We start from the raw sequence: 19,698 nt of genomic DNA, 5'->3' as shown, positions 1-19,698 counted from the left end.
GGAGGGAGGAGGGAGGCGGGGGGCTGGGCTCGGTGTGCAGCGAAACCCGGCCTGGGTTGGGCGCGCGCTCGGTGATGGGGACACAGTGGGGCGGGCGTGTGTGGACTCGGGAGATGGGGTGGGGGTGAGGACACGGGGTGCACCGAGGATGAGGGTGCCGGGAAGGGAGAGGGGCTGCGCGCTCCTCGGTCTGCCTTTCTCTCCTCCCTTCGCGTCTCCCGGGGGATGAGCCTCCGCGTCTGCCCGCCCCCAATCCTAGGGCGGAGGCCTCGCGCGAAATCCGGGCTCGGCGCTCGGGTGCAGGGTCTCCGCCACCGCCGGCTCCTTCCGGCTCCGCCGCGGCCCCGAACGGCCGCTCTGGCCCACGGTTCCGACAGAAGCCCGAGGCGGGTAAGGCCGGGCCGCAGGATCCGGGCGCGCGGGGCGGCTGGGGATGGGGGCCCCGGGGGCGATCGGCGGGGCCGGGGCGGAGGACCGCGCGGCCCCCCGGATCCCTGCGCCGGAATGAGGCCCTGCGTCGCACCCGCGTCCGCGTCCCCCGCCCCAGCTGCTCAGCCCGGTAGCCGGGGGAGGGGTGGGGCAGCGCGCGGGGACGGGGCGCGAGGCGACGGTCCCCGGTCCCGGCCTGCGGGGGGCGAGGTCTGCGCTTTCCGACCCGCCCGTGAGGCCGGAACCCCCTGCCCGGGGGGCGCTAGATGCGCACTGCCCCCCGAGAGCCCGGAAGAGCCGGGCAGAGGCACACGCTCGTGGCCCTTTCTCCAGGCAGTGATGGGGTCCTTGGGGGCCCTGGATCCCCGAGACTGTGCCCTTCAACACATCAACACAGCCCCTCCGCGGTGTGGTCCCAGCAGCAGTGGAGGCCTGGGCGGGTCCTCCCAGAGCAGCCGAGGGTACGGAGCTCCCTCCCGCCGCCGCAGGGTGCTCACCGCCCCCAAACCCCACTGTTTGCTCCCACCCCACCCGCAGGTGCACCACCCTTGCACCCCCTCCCACCCCTTCACTAAACAAGGCCCGAATGCCTAACCCTCCCATCCCACCCCAGCCCTCAGCGCCCCTGTCTCCGGGCCCGGGTCCCCCGGCCTCACGGAAACTGAGGTCCTCTCTCCGTCTTGCGCAGGTTCGCCCCACAAGCATGAACTGGACGGCCGCGACTTGCTGGGCTCTGCTGCTGGCCGCCACCTTCCTCTGCGACAGCGGCGCGGCCAAGGGCGGCCGAGGAGGGGCTCGCGGCAGCGCCCGGGGAGGGCTGCGTGGGGGCGCCCGCGGGACCTCGCGGGTGCGCGTGCGGCCGGCGCCCCGCTACTCGGGCTCCTCCCTGCGGGTGGCCGCGGCCGGGGCGGCGGCGGGGGCGGCGGCCGGCCTGGCGGCGGGCTCCAGCTGGGGAAGGGCCACAGGCCCAGGGGACGGCGGCCTGGAGACCGACGACGAGGACGCAGCATCGGGCGGCAACCGGACGGGCCACGGCATCTACAGCTACCGGGCGTGGACTTCGGGAGCGGGGCCCGCCGGCAGCCCGGGCCTCTGCCTACTGCTGGGCGGCGCCCTCATTGCCCTGGGGCTGCTACAGCCCTAGGCCTGGCCGGGCTCGGGCCGATCTGGCCCCCAGCCCGCGCCCTCCTCGCGCCCCCCCCCCCCTTCCCCCGGGCCGGCCCCAGAGGCCGCCAGCGGCTGAGCACCCCTTCCCACCGCGGCCCATGGCTTCCGACCCAGAGGAGCTGCCTGGGCGATTCCAGCCAGCCAGGGCTGGAGCTCCGGCCTCTCCTACAGGTGCCCACTGCCTCCCCCCGTCCACTGCCCTGCCCAGGTCCCTCCCCAGCCTCCACACCCCCCATCGGACCAGAGGACAGGGCCCTTCAGTCCCAGGATGCCCTGCCCACTGCCTGGATGTCAGGCTCCCCTGCCCCCCACCCCATCCAGGCTGGGACACCACCATCTCTCCAGAGCTGCCTAAAGTGATGTCCCAAGACCAGGCTGCTCAGGCCTTTCCGGCCCCCCTGACAAGCCTGTGGCCTCTCCCACAGAAGCAGCCAGACTGGACCAATGGACTTGAAAATTTGCGGGGAGAGGTTTCCCTCACAAGTTTCAGTGTGCCTACCACCTGTCCAGAAGAGGCCATCTGTGGGCTCTGGAGCCCAGGCGTGCCCATCGTGGCTCTCTGGATAATCCCAAGCACGCCCTGACACAGCAGCTGCCCCGGAGCCTGGCCAGCCCACCCTGGGGCCCAGAAGTGTGCCCCTCCCTGGGCAGACACTCTCAAGACCACTGCCAGGCGCCTCTTGGAGCCGCTGTGCTCTAACTTGAAACAAGTCACTTAACTCTTCTTGGGACCTGTTTTGGAAGGAAGGGGGGAACCACAGTTTAAACTTCAGGAGCTTTTCATTTCCTTTGCGTCATGCTCACATTCTGGAACCAGTGCTTGCTGGCACTCAGATGGTGACTGCCACTCCCCCGGAAGAGTGCTCCCCAGGACAGCCAACTGTGGCTCTGGCAGGTCTACAGCTGTAGCAGCATCTCCATCTCCCAGCAGGCAGCTGCCCAGGACAGTGAGGGCAAAGCGTGAATGGTGGAGCCGGATCTCAAGTCAGAACCAACAAACAGGCCACAAGCAGGTCCCTGGAGGCAGGCCGTGGCAGCAAGTACAACCAGATGCAGGACTGCTCTGGCTGAGCAAAAGGCGGCATGCGGGAAGCTGACCCCCTGCAACACCACGGCAGCCATCCGGGCATCTGAGGGTGTTCTGAGGACAGGAGACACCCAGGGAAGCATCTAAGGAAATGCCAGGAGGGGCCTCGCGAGGGCTTGCCTCTGGCACACAGACACCTGTCTACAGACCAGCCCTTTGCTTTTCAGGTGCCTGGAAGTCCATTTCCCTCAAGCCTCTGGCCTGGTTCACTGTTCGTGAGCTCAGCCCTGGAGGCTTTGGCTCTTTATTTACATCATCGACCCCGTATCCCTCGACAGGACAATGTCCCAGTCCTCTGGATCTCCCCACTTTGGTGCTCACTGAAAGCCTCCCAGAGTCTGCCCTCACCACCACCCCCTCCCCAGACTATGGGGCCTTTGGACGCAGCTGACAGATGCCAGTGCCAAGACCAGCACCTCCAGGGGAGGGGGGGCCTCCCATCTCTGCTCACCCACAGCTGACACACAGGTCTGGTCAGGGTGAGGGTTGCCAATCTACCAGCGGAACCCTGGACCAAGCATTCTCCAAAGACCAGGAGCCACGACATCCTGCATAGGCACTGCCAGCGTTCTTGGGGTGCAAGCCCAGGTGCCCCTCCATCCATTCCAGACCAAATCTGATGCAACCAAAGACCAGCAGGCCATGGCCAGGCCCTGCCCTGGGCCTCAGGCGCAGTGTGACCATTCTGCCACTGTACTCTTGCAGGCAGCACAGAGAGACATCAGGGCCACGCCTCAGGCCAACTCGGTTCTACCTCAGGGGCCAGGGGCGTAGGCCCGGCCTCTGAGACGCCCTCACAGGCTGCATGGCACCCCACACCGGCCTGACTCCCAGAGCCCATCCGCATCTGGCACAGTCACATGCTAGAGTGCCTCCTGCCCTACTGGTCAGGGTCCCAGCAGGAGGCAGACAGCACCCAGGGTGGGTAATCCCAGGTTAGGGAGTATGTGCCGGCATGGGCACCTTCAGGAGGGGAGGTGCCTGGCAGAGACTCCGGTGGCTCCAGGAAGGCCACCCACATTGGACACAGAAGGGGCAGAGCTGCAGACCAGATCCACCCCACCCCCTTTCCCTGGGCCCTTTTCTGGAATGCAGCCTGGCAGGTAAAGCTACCTGGGAAAGAGTCCCACTGTCTTGTTAGCTAGAAGGTGCTTCGGGATGGTGGGAAGCCCTGGGGTCCCCTTTGACCACACCAGCGACACTCCCAGCCTGCACGCAGCTGGCCATGAACAGGGCAGCCCCCAGGGCACCAAGGGAACAGTTCTTAGGTACGGCCACAGCTACTTGGAACCTCCTGTCCATTTTGTGTGCACATTTTAGTCGTGTCGTGAAATAAACACTCCGCTGGCAAATAGACTCTTCTTTACTGCAGGACCCAGGGCACTACCAAGGCCCTACTACAAGAGCCCTTACTTACTGAGCAGTTCACATCCCGTTTTTTGTGTTTTTTTGGTGAGAGATCTTAACACGTGGGCCCAAGGTGCTACTGGTGCACAACAAATGAGCCACGAGCAGAGACCGGCCTTTTGAGATTTTTAAAATACAGACTGTACTTTCACCTCCTCCTGAGAAAATGTCATCTTATCCCGAAGAGATACTGTGCACAGTTGAGGCACTCAGGGACAGCTTAGGGACGTCGTCAGCCCTGATGTCTAGCCCCCAGGCACAGTCCCTGACAACCAACAGCTGGCCAGGCTGTGGAGCAGGAGGCATGGGCTCCTTCCGGGAGTAGAGACCTGATTGGACGGTGACCAGCATGGAGCCTCTGGGAAGGGGAGTCCCAGCATCAGATTCTGGGCTGTGAAGGTCCGGGACACCCCACATCTTCCAAGGGCCAGGCAGGAGCGAGGCCGCTGCCAGCTGGACCAGTTCAGGGCCCTGCCACCAGGGGGCTCTGCAGGACATCCTTGTCCAGCATCACTGGACCCAGCAGCCCACTGCGGAAGGTCCGGAGGAAGTCTCGGGCTGCTGCGGGATAGTTGGGCTGGATAACGTTCACGTCACCTGGGGGAAACAAGAGGGTCTGGTGAGGAAGGCACCTCCACACAGGGCAGGCGCAGGATTCAGACACACGCCTCCCTGCCTGTCCTCAGGGACAGATGGTGGGCATCTGTGGAGCCTGGGCACCAGTGCACGTTCTGTAGGAAAACAGTCCGGGCTGTGGCGTCTAGACCTCAGCAGTTTCAAAGGGGTGGGACGGGGGAGGGGGGGTACCCAGCACCTCCAGGCAGGGCCACCTTGCTCTCTTCAGGCTGGACTGAGAGCCAGCCCCTCTGCAGAACCTCCATTCCAGAACAGCCACGTGTGCCCACAGGGTCCTCCCCCAGCAGCCAGGGGCCGCTCAACAGGCTGGTCCTTCAAGCCCAGGCCGAGGCTGATGCCCCCACATCTCACCCGTGCCTGTGAGCACTTTCACCTTCTGTGTCTTCCCCAGTCTCACAGCCACCTGCTTCAGCACGGAGGCGATGTCGTCACAGGCTCCGCCCAGGCCGTAATGCCGCACGTACCTACACACAGACCAGCAGCGGGGGAGTGGGTACTGGGCCAGGACCTGCTGGGTCACGCCCAGCTCCACAAAGGGCCCCTCGCACACGTGGGCATGAGCGCCCACCATGGAGCTGCTGACGCCTGTCCTCCCGCGTGGCCACGGCCAGCTGCCCTGAGGACCACTTCCCCGCTGGAGCCTGTGCTTGCCATGGCGGGAAAGCTGCGTCATCCACCCGGCTCCCGAGCGGGAGACGCTCAGTGCCTCTGGGTGCATGCAAGGTCAGGGTCGCCAGGGTCGCCAGCACTCTCTCTAGGGAAGAATGAGCAGGGCTGACTGCTGTTTTCTGTAGCCCGCGGACCGGCACAAACCGACTCAGTACCCGCCTCTGCTGAGAACCGTCTGGTGTCTCTTGGGGACTCCCTGCCCCACGAGACGCTGGCTCTGGGCTTGATGGGAAAGGCCAGGACAGGGCCGGGCAGGTCTGATCCTGAAGGGCTGAAGGAGACAAGCCCCATCCACAGATAAGCACCTCCCTGAACCCCAGGAGCCGGGAGACACGACCAACACCTCTGCTGGTCAACTGTCCCTAAACCTCCCGGCAGCCAGGGCGAACGGTGGGATTCACCTGTGGGTCCACAGTGTGGGGGGCTCAGCCACGAGGAGACCCCACGTGGGTACCAGAGTGCCCATCTCGGAGGGCGTCTGCATCCTGAGGAAGGCAGGTCCCAAATCAAACTTGCGGCCCCTCTGTCCCGTGCACCCCACACTAGCACACACCCAGGGGCTGCCCCTGCAGGAGACGGCTGCCTCTTCTCTAGAAACGCTACAGGGCCGTGGAGGCCCACACAGACTCCCGTGCAAGTGAAACAAAAAAATTAATTTGAAATCCCACTACCTCCATGCAAAATGGGAGTAACGAGAACTGAATTTACCTCCCACCTGAAACAACCAAAAACATACAAAATGATGGTTTTAAGGCACCACAACTCACGTTACAAAGCATGTAAATAGTGACTGACAACTGCCTAGCCTGGCACCTGGAGGCCCCAGGGGGCCCGGAGGGTGGCCGGAGTGCGGGCCCAGTAAAGTCCCACGACAGAACCAGAGAGGGCAGAGCTGCCCAGAGAGAATTCTGGAAGCCTGCCATCCTCCGTATTTAGCAGACGAGGGATCTGCACACATGAGAAAGGAACGTCCCCAAAGCAGAGGCCAGGAAGGACCACCCAGAAGGCACAAGGGCGGTGGTCAGTGCTCACAGAGAGCCAGGAGCAGATGGAAACCTCGTGAGCCACCGGGTGCAGCGGAGGGGGTGGGGGCCCTGCCTCAGTCAGGCCTGGAAAGAACTGTTTCCAGATAACTGTCTCAAGCAAAGCTCAAGGCTTTGTGCAGGAACTTGAAGACACCTATCACTCAGAAAGGTAAAATTCCAAACGCCAAGCACCCAAGCAAATGTGACCCAGCATGCACAGCAGGAACCAGACTCATCGTGGGGAGGGAGTCGGTCAGCTGAAGGTGCTCCAGATGTTGGGATCAGCAAAGACGTTAAATCGGTCATTATGACCACGTTCCACGTGGTTACAAAGTTAAGTAGATACACAGAAGATGTAAAACATGATCCAAACTGGACCAGAGACCAGCACTGTGGGACACACACTGGCGGGCACCAGCAGCGGGCCAGACAGGCAGGGTGCAGGCGGGTCGCCCACAGGGCAGCAGCGTGCACAGCTGTTCCTGAGGACATGAGCAGGCGGGAACTGAAAACAGGAAGAAATAATGGTTGAAAATCTGGTAAAAGCTACAAAGCCATAGATCTAAGAACTCAGCAAACTATAAACACGAGAAACATGAAGAAAACCATACGGGTCCCATCCTCATAAACTGCTCAAAAGCAAGACAGAGAGACAAGCCTACAGGCAGCTGGAGGAACAAAGACCGTGTGACAGAGTCCTCGCCAGAAAGAGCCGGTGAGACAGGGGTGGGACAGCATCCCTCCAGTCCTGGAATAACTGTCCATCTAGACCTTCACACAGAGGGCAAGTGCCTTTCCAAAACGAACATGGAATACAGGCCTCTCTGAACAAACTTCAGCAGCAGGCCTGCATCGCAGTACACACTACAGGAGACCACCAGGGGACGGCGACCCCGGACAGAACGTGGATCTGCAGAGAAACAAGCACTGTCCACAAACTGTAAAGCACTGGACAAACGCTAAGATTACTTCTCATACTTGAAGTGTCTGTAGGAGCAAAAACAGTACATCTCAGGCTTACAAAATACATGAAAACAAGATATAAAACAACAAAAGCCCAAAGATCACGAGAAATATGGAGATACACTATCGTAAGGTGCTTGCGCTCCATGAGACGTGTCTATCACCTAACCCTCCTCACACCCTGAGGCAACCTCCTCTCAGCGTTACAGAGGCGAGCTGACGCAGGGGAGGGAGGGGATGAGAGTCCCAGTAATCTAGAAAAGGCCAAAGAGAGAGACAGAGACAGAGAGGCAGAGGAAGAGAAAGAGGGAGAGAAAGAGATAGAGACATAGACAAGGATGCAGAGAGAGACAGAGAGAAAGATGAAGAGAGCAGAGAGAGAGGCAGGCAGATGCAGAGAAAGGAAAAGGAACAAGGGACATATGGAACAAAGAGTAAGATGACAAATTTAACCCTAACGTCAATAATCACGTCACATGTAAATAGTCCAAATACCCAAAATAAAAGACAGAAATGGTCAGACTGGATAAGTAACAAGACCTCACTACCTGTACACAGCCTATGACAAACATACTTGATTTCATTTTATTTTAATAATTCATGTATTTATTTTGAGAGAGAGAGAGAGCACGTGCGTGTGCAAGCGGGGGAGGGGAAGAGAGTGGCTCAATCCCACGAACTGTGAGACCATGACCTGAGCTGAAATCAAGAGTCAGACACTTAACTGCCTGAGTGCCCCAGGCACCCTGAGAAACACATTTTAAATATAAAGACACAAACGCGCTCCATGTGAATGGATAAGAAAATACGCACCACATGAACACTCATCAGAAGCTGCAGTAAGTGTGTAACCACCAGATGAGGTCGGTGTCAGAGCAGAAAGTATTGTGAAGATCAAGAAAGTCATTTTGACCGATAAAGGCATCAGATCGGGAGGACATGATGACCCCCAGACTGTCCCGCACCTCACAACAGGGCTCCCGAATGCTGCAGCAGACAGACAGAGCTGCAAGACAGACAGACCGACCACAGGCAGAGATTTCAGTACCTTCTCTCAACAACCAAAGGCAAAAACAGAAGGAAAACCAGCAAAACAGAAATAATAATAAAACCGAACAGTAATCAATGAAAGAACAAACAAACAACAGAGAAAGTCAATGAAACCAAATCAATAAAACCGAGAAAGCTCTGGCCAGACTGCGGTCCTCAACGCAATGAAGGACACCCAGCAAACACCCTGGAGTCACATCTTGCTCCTGGGCAAACAAACAAGGTGTAAATCTATACCAGGAAGGAGCGACTCATGGCACCACACAGAGGGATCTGAAAGTGGTCACGCCGAGGACAGGAACTCAGCGAGAGAGAGCACAGGATGTCAGAGGAAAGGACAGAGAACAGATGGCCAGCAGGGTGTGGCGTGCGGGGCTTGGGGTCTCTGCGAAACAGGAGCAGGAGAAGGCAGGAAGGAGGGACCCCCGAAGAGCACAAGAAGTTTGGGGCTCTTCTTGACTGTGTAACAAACACATCAAACAGTACGCAGGCTGCTTGTCTAATAATATCTTAATGTTGCTATTTTTTTAACTATGTTTGTCCAGAACGAGAGAGAGGCGAGCTGCCTGCCCCGTACCTGCACTCACCCAAAGAGCTGGTGCCTGTTGAGGGTGTAGAGAAGGTAGTCGGCCAGGGTCTCCTCCCCAACAAGGTGGTCCAACACGGTTCCTAGAATGGGGCAGCCAGGGTGAGCCTGGCACACCAGCCTGGCTTCTGTACCCCAGGGCCCCTCCCTGTCTCAGCCAGAGGTGCTGCTGAGGAGAAGGGACCTGGCCTCTCCACTCCGGCTGTAACATGGGAGGAGGAAGGCGCTCTCTCCAAGAAGGGCTGCGCGGATCAGTGGGGCCGGAGCAGTGCCTGGCCCTCGTCTGCCCTGAGCTAGGACCGCACGGGCTGCTTGAGACCTCCACTCGGCACAGCGTTCAAGGGTGTGCAAGAGCAAGGCCGGGAAAGGCAGGCACAACCAGCCAGAGCTGGGGGCCCCAGGCAGCAGGAAGGAGCACGAAGGGTGACCCCAACTCACCACACAGGGCCAGCTTTAGGCCCATCTCCACGCTTTCGATCCGAGGAGCCAGCACCCCAGGAGTGTCCAGCAGGAACATCAGCGGCCGCTCACACACCTGTGGACACGGAGGCCCGTTGCGCCCGCGGCTCCCTGCAGGCTTGCTGCTGGGCGGCCCCCAGAGCCGGGTGTTAGGCTCCTGAGCTTCCGAGGAGGCCTTTCCACCAAGCTCGTGGTGCCCCACTGGGCCAGTTCCCACTGAGTTCAGAGAATAAGAGCAATAGCCCCCAAAGGCCCCAGGCTTCTCCCAGGGGAAAAAGGGAACGCATAGAAAAGCTGAGCAGAGCCTGAGGGAACGGGCCACTGAGTGACCTTAGGCAGGTGCCTGCTTCCCCCTCCATAAAACAGGGGTGACGAGCACGCCCCCCACAGCTGATGGAAGTGCGGCAACACTCGGCGGGCTGGGTGAAGAGGGCGGGCGCGCCGCCCCCCAAGCCCTCAGGAAGCAGCAGGCGCCTGCGCGTGCAGCTCCTGGTCCAGCAGCCGAGGACCCACCTGGATTCTGGACATCACAGCTCTGGTGACCCCAGGCTCGCCGCCCACCCTGGTTGCTTTCCCTGTGGGATGAAAAGGGGGTGTTGGATGTACTAAACACAAGAAGCCTGCATACAAGCTTCAGAAGAAGAAATGACACACCCGGAAACCGACGAAGACCCAGATGAGCTCATGCTCAATTCAGCTCCAAACCAGCAGGGACCGCAATGTGCCTCCCTGGGGCCTGGGAGGGTGAGGACAGGCACCGCCTGGCTGTGGAGGTCAGCACAGAGCTACTGCTTCTTCACAGTGGGTTCCTCCCACCTGGACTTGACCCCTGTGCCCCCCAGCACCGAGCCTGCACCCGGCTGCCCCCACAGCACGGCCCACAACAGGCCTGTCTGGGAGCACGGCTCCTGACCAAGGGGCCAGATAAACTCAAGGGTAGAGATACATGTGTCCATCAGTGCATGAATGGAAAAGCAAAACACAGTAATATAAACATAAGGAAATATTATTCAGCCTTGGAAAGGAACGAAATTCTGACACGGCCCACAGTATGGATGGACCTTGGGGACATTATGCTCAGTGAAAAAGTCCAACAGAAAAGGACAAATACTGTGTGATTCCACTCGTGTGAGGTACCAGAGAGATCCAGGGACAGAAGGCAGATTAGAGGTGCCCAGGCAGTGGGAGGGGAGAGGGGGCTAGGGCTTATGTTTATAGACTCACTCAGTGTGAGACCATGGAAACGTGCAGAAATACTGTGATGGCTGCACAGCACTGAATATACTTAATGCCACCATTTTTTTTTAAGCCACAATTAGAGAAAAGTAAACTTAAATAAAAGGTGATTTGACAATTCTCCAACAAGCACCAAAAACACCATCTGTAAAATACTGAACAGTTCAGCGGAGCTCAGTGTTTGGGTTTCTTGATAAAGAATGCATCGCTGGTGTGGAACATGAAGCTAGTGTGGGACTTGGTACTAAACGTTGAAATACCTAATGGAAAAAAGGAGACAGGCCCGGGGACTCCTGGGGGCCACTCCTGAGCAGCTGGGCAGGATGCCCACATTGGGGATCCCAATCACCCAGCCAGGGGGCTGCCCCATCAACTGCCTTCTGCCTGGTATCAGCCCCCATCTATCTGGCTACGCCTTGAGAACCAACACCAAAGAGACTTCCACGAAGGAGAACACAAAATCACCAATGGGCAGAAAAGTCATCCACGTGTTAAACATCTTAGCACTTCATGTTCAGGTAAGAGAACGAATTAAGTATAAAATCTGTGACAGGATGACTCTGTCTCACCATTTAATTTTACATCAGTTACCTGGGTCCTCCTGCTGCAAAGAGACAACCCTGAGGGGCCAGGAGGCCCTGGCTATGGATAAGTTTTGTCTTGGGGCCAGAGGAAGAGTGGCCGCTCGCCAGAAAGAGCAAGGCACCACAGCGTCAGCTCACATGGCCAGCAGTACCTTTCTTGAGGTGCTGTCTCCTGAGCGCGTTGATGAGTGAGGACTTGCCCACGTTGGGGATCCCAATCACCATGGCACAGAACTCTAGGCTCTGCAGAGGCACATGAGCAGGGCGTCAGGACTCTACCCAGACCACTCACAGCCCCACCGAGAGCCTCAGGTGGCCCATGCAGTGGAACCCACAAACCCAGGCCAGTTCAGGGGAAGAAAGGTTACCATGGAGGCCTGCCAACCCAACAGGGCCACCCCCACCCCTGCTGCAAACAAGAGCACAGAGGGCAGCTCTGTGGGGCAGCACAGAGAGGGCCCCCAGGAGTTACGGGGCTCAGTGACAGCCCAGCATGGGGACTGGTCCACCCACTGCTTAGCCGCTGAGCCCAGGACTCCTCTGCAGGAGGGACCACCCCACAGCCAGTACTGGGCCCCACAACTGACCTCACCTCGATGATAGCGGTAGCTGCTCCCAACCAGTCCCGTGACCATCGGGATGATCTGCAAAAGACAAACCACGCAGTGGCACGCTCGCACAGAAACTGACTTCTCCCTTAGCTTCTAGAGGTGGTGTACCCCCATGTCCAGCATCGGGGGACCAGGGCTCTGTCCACATCAGGATTTAGAATGTGCTGGGGGGGGGGGGTCACCTGTGCTCTGATCTGTCCTTCCACCACCAGCAAGCAGGTCAATCCCCCAGAGGGTGACGGCTGTGACTGCAGCCACCTTCCACAAAGATACGTCAGCCAAGGAAATCCTCAAAATACAACTGCGGAAAACGAGGCACCACACCCTCCAGGTGCCTGTCCAACAACAGCCCAGGGAGCACGCTACAGCCTGGCGCTGTGGCCTGCAGCCTGCAGGCTGCCCGGGGCTCACCTGCCCTCAACCAGAGGTAAGTGCGCCCCAGGCACCCCAGCAAACTCCTCCACTGCCACCACAACTCTGCTTCTTATAAGAGCATAAGGTAACCCATGGGATTTCTTTTAAATGTATTTAAGCAAAAGCATTAGAGTGTAAAACAAAGAAACACCTACCTGCTTGACATTCTCATCCCTTACACAGTTGGTGAAAACAATATTTTTTAGGCCTTCCCCTTCTAAGTGTTGTATAATTTTCTGAAAGAGATATTTTCATTTTAAAAATTAAATGAAAATATGGATGTGATATGCTAAAATCTAAGGATCTGAGATTGAAGGCCCACCCCCATCCGGGCAAGGTGTGCTCTAGGCAAGGAGGCCCCATGGACCGCCCAGACTAAGAGGGGGCTCCCGTGTAAGCACAGGAGGGAAGTGCCCTGGGCAGGCGCCCGGAGCTCCAGGCTCCAGTGGGGATGAGGGCTCAGCACAGAAACTGCTGCTCTCTCAGGACGCCGGCACCTTCATGGAAAGAAAATGAGCCACTTCCAGCGTGAAATTCTGCAGCTCTGGCTGATGTGGCAATCTGGTTAGTCCTGAGTATTCTGACGAGCTCTCACAAAACTATCACTATAAACTCAGGCCTGAACCCAATCCAAATACAAAGTATATGCAATGCTTTAAAAGCTCGAAACTAAACTAAAGTTAATATGAATTTACTGATCCTAATATTAAGTGAAATCAATGTAGGAATCATATTTTTAAAAAGCCAGTTTGGTACTGTTTGACCACCTACTGACCTAAAAATGCCTAAATGAACCAAAAGTCATTTGCTAACTTAGTTTTTGTTACATGCTTTGTTTGTTATGATACAGATGAGGATACAGGCCACAACAAAGACATATTTGAAACCACCTTTTGAAGTGTATACATTCACATGGAATGTCCCCACCCACTACCCAGAGACAGAAATGAGGGGCCACCCTGGAGCCTTCTCCTCTCTTCCCCAAGACCCGTGCCCAGGGCTCCTCTGCATGAGGAACACCTGAGAGGAGGAGCAGACACTCCCGCACCTCCCAGCCAGGTGACACACCGCTCTGTCCCGAGGTTAGGTCACATTACGTGCCCAACACTCCACAAAAATTAACACTTAAAGCAGAAGCAATCACTGATAAGACTCATGTCTCAACCAATAAAAGCAAAGCCTGTGATGCTAAGTAGACAGACGAACACCTTGCTCTGGGGGCGCTGGAGCCACCCCGTTCTGCACAGCAGGAGGGATTTAAATGACCAGAGGTGCCTGCACATGAGTTAGGGGTCGCCTCTGCTTGGATTCTCAGTAAACAAAGCGCTCCTGTATTTGATGTTTCCCCGGAAACCTTGTGACAGAGGTTTGGTTGAGGTTTAAGTGATCCAAACACACCACGACCAGCTGAGAAGCCAGCGTGCACTCTCCCTGCAGAGCAGACACTGCGCCACTAACGGCCTGAAAACAGCTTGGCTGGAACCCACAAGGGCCTGGCACCTGCCCTTCGGCAAGGATGCAATAATACAGCAAGAAAAGCAGGGTGAACACTCAAAAATACGCCCAGACCTTCATGTTTCTTGTCCCTCTGGGGCACACGGACATGCCCTGCACTCAGTCACTAGTGCCCCCGATCCTGTCTGCTTCGAAGACATTACTTTGGGCCTATAGGCCCTTTTAGCTGCCAGTGCACTTGGTGTGCAGGATTGGCTGGGCATCTGGGAGGCCATGGAACTGGCCAGTGTGGGTGCCTGGGGCAAATGCAGCCATCACAGGAGACCTCCAGGTCAGTACCTGTGGCCTGTGCCTATGGCCACCAGCCTCAAACAGCTACTGAAACTTAACTAAAATGAAACATAACATGAGTATCGCGTCTGCAGCAGGAGCCACACTGGGCCAGAGGACACCCAGTGGGGCACCTGGCTCCAGCAGCAAAGCCTGGCCACCTCCCATGGGAGATGCACTTTCTGGTCACCTAGACCATAAATTAAGCATTAGAGAGAAGCATGTCATTTCGAGAAATCATGCGGAAATACTCTGCAAACAAAAGGCTGTTTGCTAAAGTCAGCCTGCCTGACCGAATCAACATGGAGTCTGCTTGCGAGGGTGACCCTAGACACAACCCTGGTGCTGGAAGTGTCTGGAACGGGGACCTTCACCTGCTGCTCTTTCAGGTCCGCCAAGTCCATTTTGTTGAGGACTAGCACGTGGGGCTTAAGCCCCAGGGTTTCTTGAAACAGAGGGTTGCGGCCTGAAAGTGGAATGTGGCAAAATTAAGGCAAAAATACCTTTAGTGCTTTACTAGTCCATTAATTTGTCTCATCTTGTTATGCAGATCGGCACCACTTTCAAAAGAAAATCTTTTCTTTTTTTTAAGGTTTATTTATTTATTTTGAGAGAGGGAGCATGTGCACACAAGCAGGGGAAGGACAGAGAGAAAAGCAGAGAGAGAGAATCCCAAGCGGCTCCGCACTGTCAGAACAGAGCCTGATGCGGGGCTCAATCTTCCCATCACGACCTGAGCTGAAACCAAGAAGCTTAACCAACTGAGCCTGCCAAGGCGCCCCCAGAGGAAAATGTTTAGAAGGCACCGAGCAGAGGAGGCAGCCCCACCTCACACCGCAGCCCTGCCCTCCTGGCAGAGGGGAAGGACACCGGCTCACTGCCACGGAACCACCGCGTGCAAGCAGGGCAGTGGTTCCCACATGCCTTCTCACACGGGAATGGTGGTGGCAAAACCAAAAAACAAAGCCCAGCGGAAGGTTTTATAGCGGGTTCTTTGTTTAGTTGCCAAGATACATGAGTTCAAAATGAATGACCTGATCACTTAAAAAGAGTGCTTCCTGTAAAGTCCTAACTAGTTTACCTCAAACCACTGCCACCCTCTGGTTACTGCCAAGGAGATGAAGGTCCCCCACGGAAACCACCACTGAAGGTTCCGCCTCCTTACTAGCACTGCCAGACCTTTCCTCCCTCGGCCAGGGACCCTGGGGGATCATGACAGGTCCACCTCATGGGACCATAACCCAGGCAGGAGGGGAGGCCCATATATTTATCTTCTGAACACTCAGCCCCTACCCGGTGCTTCATCTCCTATTGACTCCTGAGGCCTCGGGCACACCCTGGGCCCAGGTACCAGTTAAACTGCTGTGCCCACAGCCACAAATCACACTCTTCCCTCAAGGGTTAACCAATCCTGTATAATTCAGACTCCATCCCAGGGTTGCAACCCAGCCTAGGGCTGTCCTGGAGAAAAGGGCAGACATCTAGAAGCCAACAGGACAGGTGTCCTCTTACAAAGCACTGAATAGTAACTACAGGTTCCTCATTTTTGATAATCAAACATGATTGCCAGCAAACACTTTTGGCCAGCATCAGATATCCTACAATATTTCACCTACAATAAATAAACTCAATACTTTAATATAAAAGTTCCAACTCTTTGAAATAGTGAAAACTGTCCTCATCTATTGTCCCTGAAGTGGTAAGAACTCTCAAACCAACGCCTTTACCACACAAAGAGAATCCAGGCATAGCTCAAATACAATAAAAACAGGGTCTGAAAAGTACATGTTAAGGAGCAAGATCACCAGACCTTGCCGGTTCCCACCTCAAGCACGGAGGAAAGCCCTGCAGGCAAGGCCTTCGAAATGAAGGTTGCAGACCCCACCTCAACCTGGAAGGCCTGGGCATGGCAGGCAGAGGTCAGAGGCAAGCAATCATACCTACCTATAAATGGGGAGCCTCAAAACATACAAGGCCTGGACCCCGCACCAGAGATTCTGATTAACCAGTCTGGAAAGGGGTCCAAATCAGGATTTTTAAAGCCTCCTGCGGGAACTCTATCATGTAGTGAGGGTTCGAGTTAAATGCCAGTAACTACGAGAGGTGAGGCTGCCAGCCACTATGGAATCAGACTAGACCAGAGCAGAGACCAGACAGGGGAGGTGGGTGGAGACAAGGCTACAAGCCAGGAATGCTTCCTGAGGCCTGGAGCACGGCCTGATGCAGGAAGGAGGGCCTCTTCTGTGCCACTATAATCCCCACACCCAATTCCAAGCGTTGGGAATGGAAGGGGGTAGGGGACACCACCAAGCATCTCTGACGCACCACCAGGACATCCTACAATTTAACTCGATTCTGGCACTATCTGCCTGGAGAAAGAGACCCCACAGGTTAAGGGTTCAGTCTCACAATGTACCCCCTCCCCACCCCACCTCCACCACCGTCAGGTGCCAATCCCGAGTCCAGGTGGTCACCCTGCCTCTGACCAACTTGTTATAGGTGGGAGGTTCCCACAACCCCCTCTTCAGATTCAAGAAGTTTGCTAGAGCAGCTCACAGCACTTCAGAGAAACATTTTACTTACTAGATTACTGGCCTATTATAAAAGGTTATAACTCAGGAAGAGCCAGATAGAAGAAACGAATAAGGCAACGCATGAGGGAGTGGGACACAGAGCTTCCATGCTCTGAAAGTGCCCTCTCCCTCCATATCCACGTTTGCCAACTCAGAAGCTCTCTGAACTCTGTCCTTTTAGGGGTTTTTTTAGGTTTCATTAAACAGGCTTGATTAATTAAATCATTGGCCACTGGCAATCAATCCCACTTCCAGCCCCTAGCATCTCCCCTGGCAACCAGCCCTCAAACTTCAGAGAGCTAGTAGCTTTCCAAAAGTCACCTAGTCAACGTAACAGACACCTTCTTATCACTCTCATCACTTAAGAAACACCCTGGGTTTGTGGTGCCTGGGTGGCTTGGCTGGTGTCAGACTTCAGCTCAGGTAATGATCTCCATCATGACCTCACAGTTCATCGGTTTGAGCCCTGCGTCAGGCTCTCTGCTGTCAGTGTTCTCACTCTCTCCCTCTCTCTCTGCCCCTCTCCCACTCTTTCTCTCTCTCTCTCAAAAATAAATAAACTTATTTAAATGAATAAGTTTTAAATAAACTTAAAAAAAAAAAAAAAGAAATACCCAAAGTTTTAGGAGCCCTGTGCCAGAAACAGGGACAAAGACCAAATATGTACATCCATATACATATATGTATATATATACACACACACCCATATATACCTATATATTCACCTATATGTACTTATTTACCTATATGTGTGTATATACAAACTTATCATAAATCACAGTATCACCACTACTAAAGGATATCCGGGCATCATGGACCTCGATGATACAGTCCACCACCTTCAGGCTGCTCTGCATCTTCTTCAGCCCTGGAAAACAGAAGAAAGATGCCTAAGGGAAGGCGTGTATGGCTTTTCAAGAGGGACTGGGTGAAGCCGAACGCTCAAGAATGACACACCACCACAGACCACCTAAAGAGAATACATCTGAGTGCAGATCTTAAGTCACCATAACTGACACCCACTAGCTGAGGATCGCTTCCAAATTCAACAACGGTGTCTCCAGAAAGAGGTCCTGCCTGAAGGGCAGCAGCATGTCTGGGGTGGAGCCACTTCTAGGGCTCCGGGTGCAGTATTTAACATCCATGGGTCTTGGTCTCAGCCTTAAAAGGGTAACTCTGACCACCCAACTCCCTGGGCCCTCCACGCTCTGTGGACATGCTGCTGCCTAAGTTTCGACCTCAGCCACAGGCCTGGACGTGCCACACGCTCGCACAGCACTGGACTCTCCCTTAACCAGGAACACCACGCACAGCGAAGGAAAGCACCCCCTTCCCCAGCAGTGGCCCTCAGCCGGAGACGCCCCGCGCAGCCGGGTCCTCCGCACAGCCTCGGACGCCCGAGGGCGGACACCTGCGCCCCGCACTGCGCAGGGGCGGGCGCAGCGGGCACCCGCTCACCGTTTACGCGACGAGCAGAGCGCGCTGAGGGGAGCGGCACCGGGCGATCGCTGACACGGAGAACCGCGCCGAGCCCACGCGTCTGCTCACGCACATTTTTACAAACCAACAGCAAGACTCCTAGAGGGTTTCAGGCAGAAAACAGCAACGCCCGAGTCTTAACGGTTTGCAGTGACAATAACTGAATATTCGCAGCTCGGCGAGGGCTTTCCTACCACCATTTCATCTGGTGCTAAAACAAGATTCAGGAAAGTACGGCTTTGTAGACACAGATGTGGAAACGGAGGCTTGAGGGAACAAAGTGGCAGAAGGGACTTGCGGGGCCTCAGGCCCGCCCCCGGGCCTCCGCCGCCTCCCGCCCAGCGCGCGGGCAGCCTAACGAGCGAGCGGGTGCCGGGGTCCCCGGGCCTGACCGCGCAAACACAGGCCCCTCCAGGGCCCCGCTCACCCTTGGCCATGTGGCCCGGAAACCAGCGCGCCACGTCGCGACCGCCCAGAGGGAAGCTCTCTCGCCAGGCGACCCCTGCGGCGCCGCACAGCGCACGGGATGCCAGCCTCATGGCGCTGCGACCTGGAGCGTCGCACTGCGCGGAGGAACCTCTCCCTCGACGGACCTCTCCGGCCAGCCCACCACCACCCGGTCTGCTGGTTCCGGCGCTTCAAGAGACAGCCGTGCGGCCCGCGCGTGCGCACTACACTTCTTTGGGCGCGGGAAGGAGCCCGGGGGCGGGGCGGGGGCGGGGGCGGGGGCGGGGCCACAAGCCGGCCTGAGGCCTGTGCTCTCCGGGGACTTGTCAGGAGGCCTGGGCATTCGTGGATACATTAGCGTTTTCCAGTTCTTCCTTCAATGTATTCTGGGTATAACTGTAACATAACTTAGCTGTCCCCTGCCAGTGTTTGACCTCTTTTTACAAACTTGGTTAAAATTTTCAAATATTTTAAATGTACCCTATTTATGTAATATCCTCTTTTCCTTTTTCAAGTACTCCAGGTTTTAAACAAAGCCTTTCCAAATATTGACTGCAGTTCTGCTACATTAAATCTGTTAACACACTGAGCCTGGAATTCCCACTGCTCCAATACTCTGTGTAAATGTAGTCTGGATTGGGGGGCGGGGTTGTTTGTTTATTTATTTTTGCGAGAGACACAGACGGAGCAGGAGAGGGACAGAGAGAGATGGAGACACAGAATCTGAAGCAGCTCCAGGCTCAAAGCTGTCAGCACAGAGTCCAACAAGGACTTCCAATTCATGTGCTGGCAAGATCGACCTGAGCTGAAGTCAGAGGCCCAACCAACTGAGCCACCCAAGAGCCCCAGGTTTTAGCTTTAAATCTGAGTCCAACCAACTACTCAGTGCACACTGGGTACAAGAGTATTACTCTAAATGGAATTTTTGAAACAAGTTCCTAAAATTCCAAACATGCTTCTCAGCAATAAAGATTCTCAGCACAAAAATGTCACTACTGTGTTGGTCTTAAACCTCCTAATTGTCAGCACTAAACATTCCAAGTGTTAAGAAACAACTCCCCACCATGGGAGATAAGCCATCCCAGGTGGCT

General features: G+C 56.1%; 2 protein-coding genes across 5 annotated transcripts; one reads left to right on the top strand and one right to left on the bottom strand.

Annotated features, from left to right (window-relative positions):
* Nucleotides 1-346: 346 nt before the first annotated feature.
* On the top strand, nt 347-1,575 carry SPRN (shadow of prion protein). 2 transcript variants are annotated; one of them, XM_039252388.1, is made up of 2 exons: nt 347-390; nt 1,118-1,575. In XM_039252388.1, exon 2 carries the CDS (start codon nt 1,133-1,135, stop codon nt 1,571-1,573), a length of 441 nt encoding a protein of 146 aa, XP_039108319.1. In that variant the 5' UTR covers nt 347-390; nt 1,118-1,132; the 3' UTR covers nt 1,574-1,575. The 2 variants fall into 2 exon arrangements, with proteins under 2 accessions (XP_039108319.1, XP_039108320.1); XM_039252389.1 differs by lacking the exon at nt 347-390 and adding an exon at nt 832-890.
* A 2,627-nt stretch (nt 1,576-4,202) lies between these two features.
* MTG1 (mitochondrial ribosome associated GTPase 1) lies at nt 4,203-18,802 on the bottom strand. 3 transcript variants are annotated; one of them, XM_039252403.1, is made up of 11 exons: nt 18,588-18,798; nt 17,485-17,549; nt 14,483-14,587; nt 12,479-12,559; nt 11,886-11,942; nt 11,451-11,541; nt 9,992-10,053; nt 9,458-9,554; nt 9,021-9,102; nt 5,078-5,190; nt 4,203-4,687 (listed from the first exon to the last, which is right to left on the bottom strand). In XM_039252403.1, the coding sequence occupies exons 1-11, from the start codon at nt 18,697-18,699 to the stop codon at nt 4,554-4,556; spliced, it is 999 nt and encodes a 332-aa protein (XP_039108334.1). In that variant the 5' UTR covers nt 18,700-18,798; the 3' UTR covers nt 4,203-4,553. The 3 variants fall into 3 exon arrangements, with proteins under 3 accessions (XP_039108334.1, XP_039108335.1, XP_039108336.1); XM_039252404.1 differs by lacking the exon at nt 18,588-18,798 and adding an exon at nt 18,234-18,580; XM_039252405.1 differs by having other exon boundaries at nt 4,604-4,687; nt 5,100-5,190; nt 18,588-18,802.
* Between the last annotated feature and the right edge of the window lie 896 nt (nt 18,803-19,698).

The sequence above is a fragment of the Hyaena hyaena genome, unplaced genomic scaffold (genome assembly GCF_003009895.1).
Source record: "Hyaena hyaena isolate Hyena2069 unplaced genomic scaffold, ASM300989v1 scaffold_409, whole genome shotgun sequence".
Taxonomy (NCBI): Eukaryota; Metazoa; Chordata; class Mammalia; order Carnivora; family Hyaenidae; genus Hyaena; species Hyaena hyaena.
This window is presented reverse-complemented; position numbering and strand designations above follow the sequence as displayed.

Bases quoted from the DNA above. Each gene is read 5' to 3' on its own strand.
- MTG1 (XM_039252403.1), bottom strand. From the start codon at position 18,699: ATGAGGCTGGCATCCCGTGCGCTGTGCGGCGCCGCAGGGGTCGCCTGG. The intron at 17,550-18,587 runs GTGAGCGGGGCC...TCTGTTTTCCAG, and splicing joins TCCGGGCCACATGGCCAAGG to GGCTGAAGAAGATGCAGAGC. The intron at 9,555-9,991 runs GTGGGTCCTCGG...CCGTGTCCACAG, and splicing joins CTGTGATGTCCAGAATCCAG to GTGTGTGAGCGGCCGCTGAT.
- SPRN (XM_039252388.1), top strand. From the start codon at position 1,133: ATGAACTGGACGGCCGCGACTTGCTGGGCTCTGCTGCTGGCCGCCACC.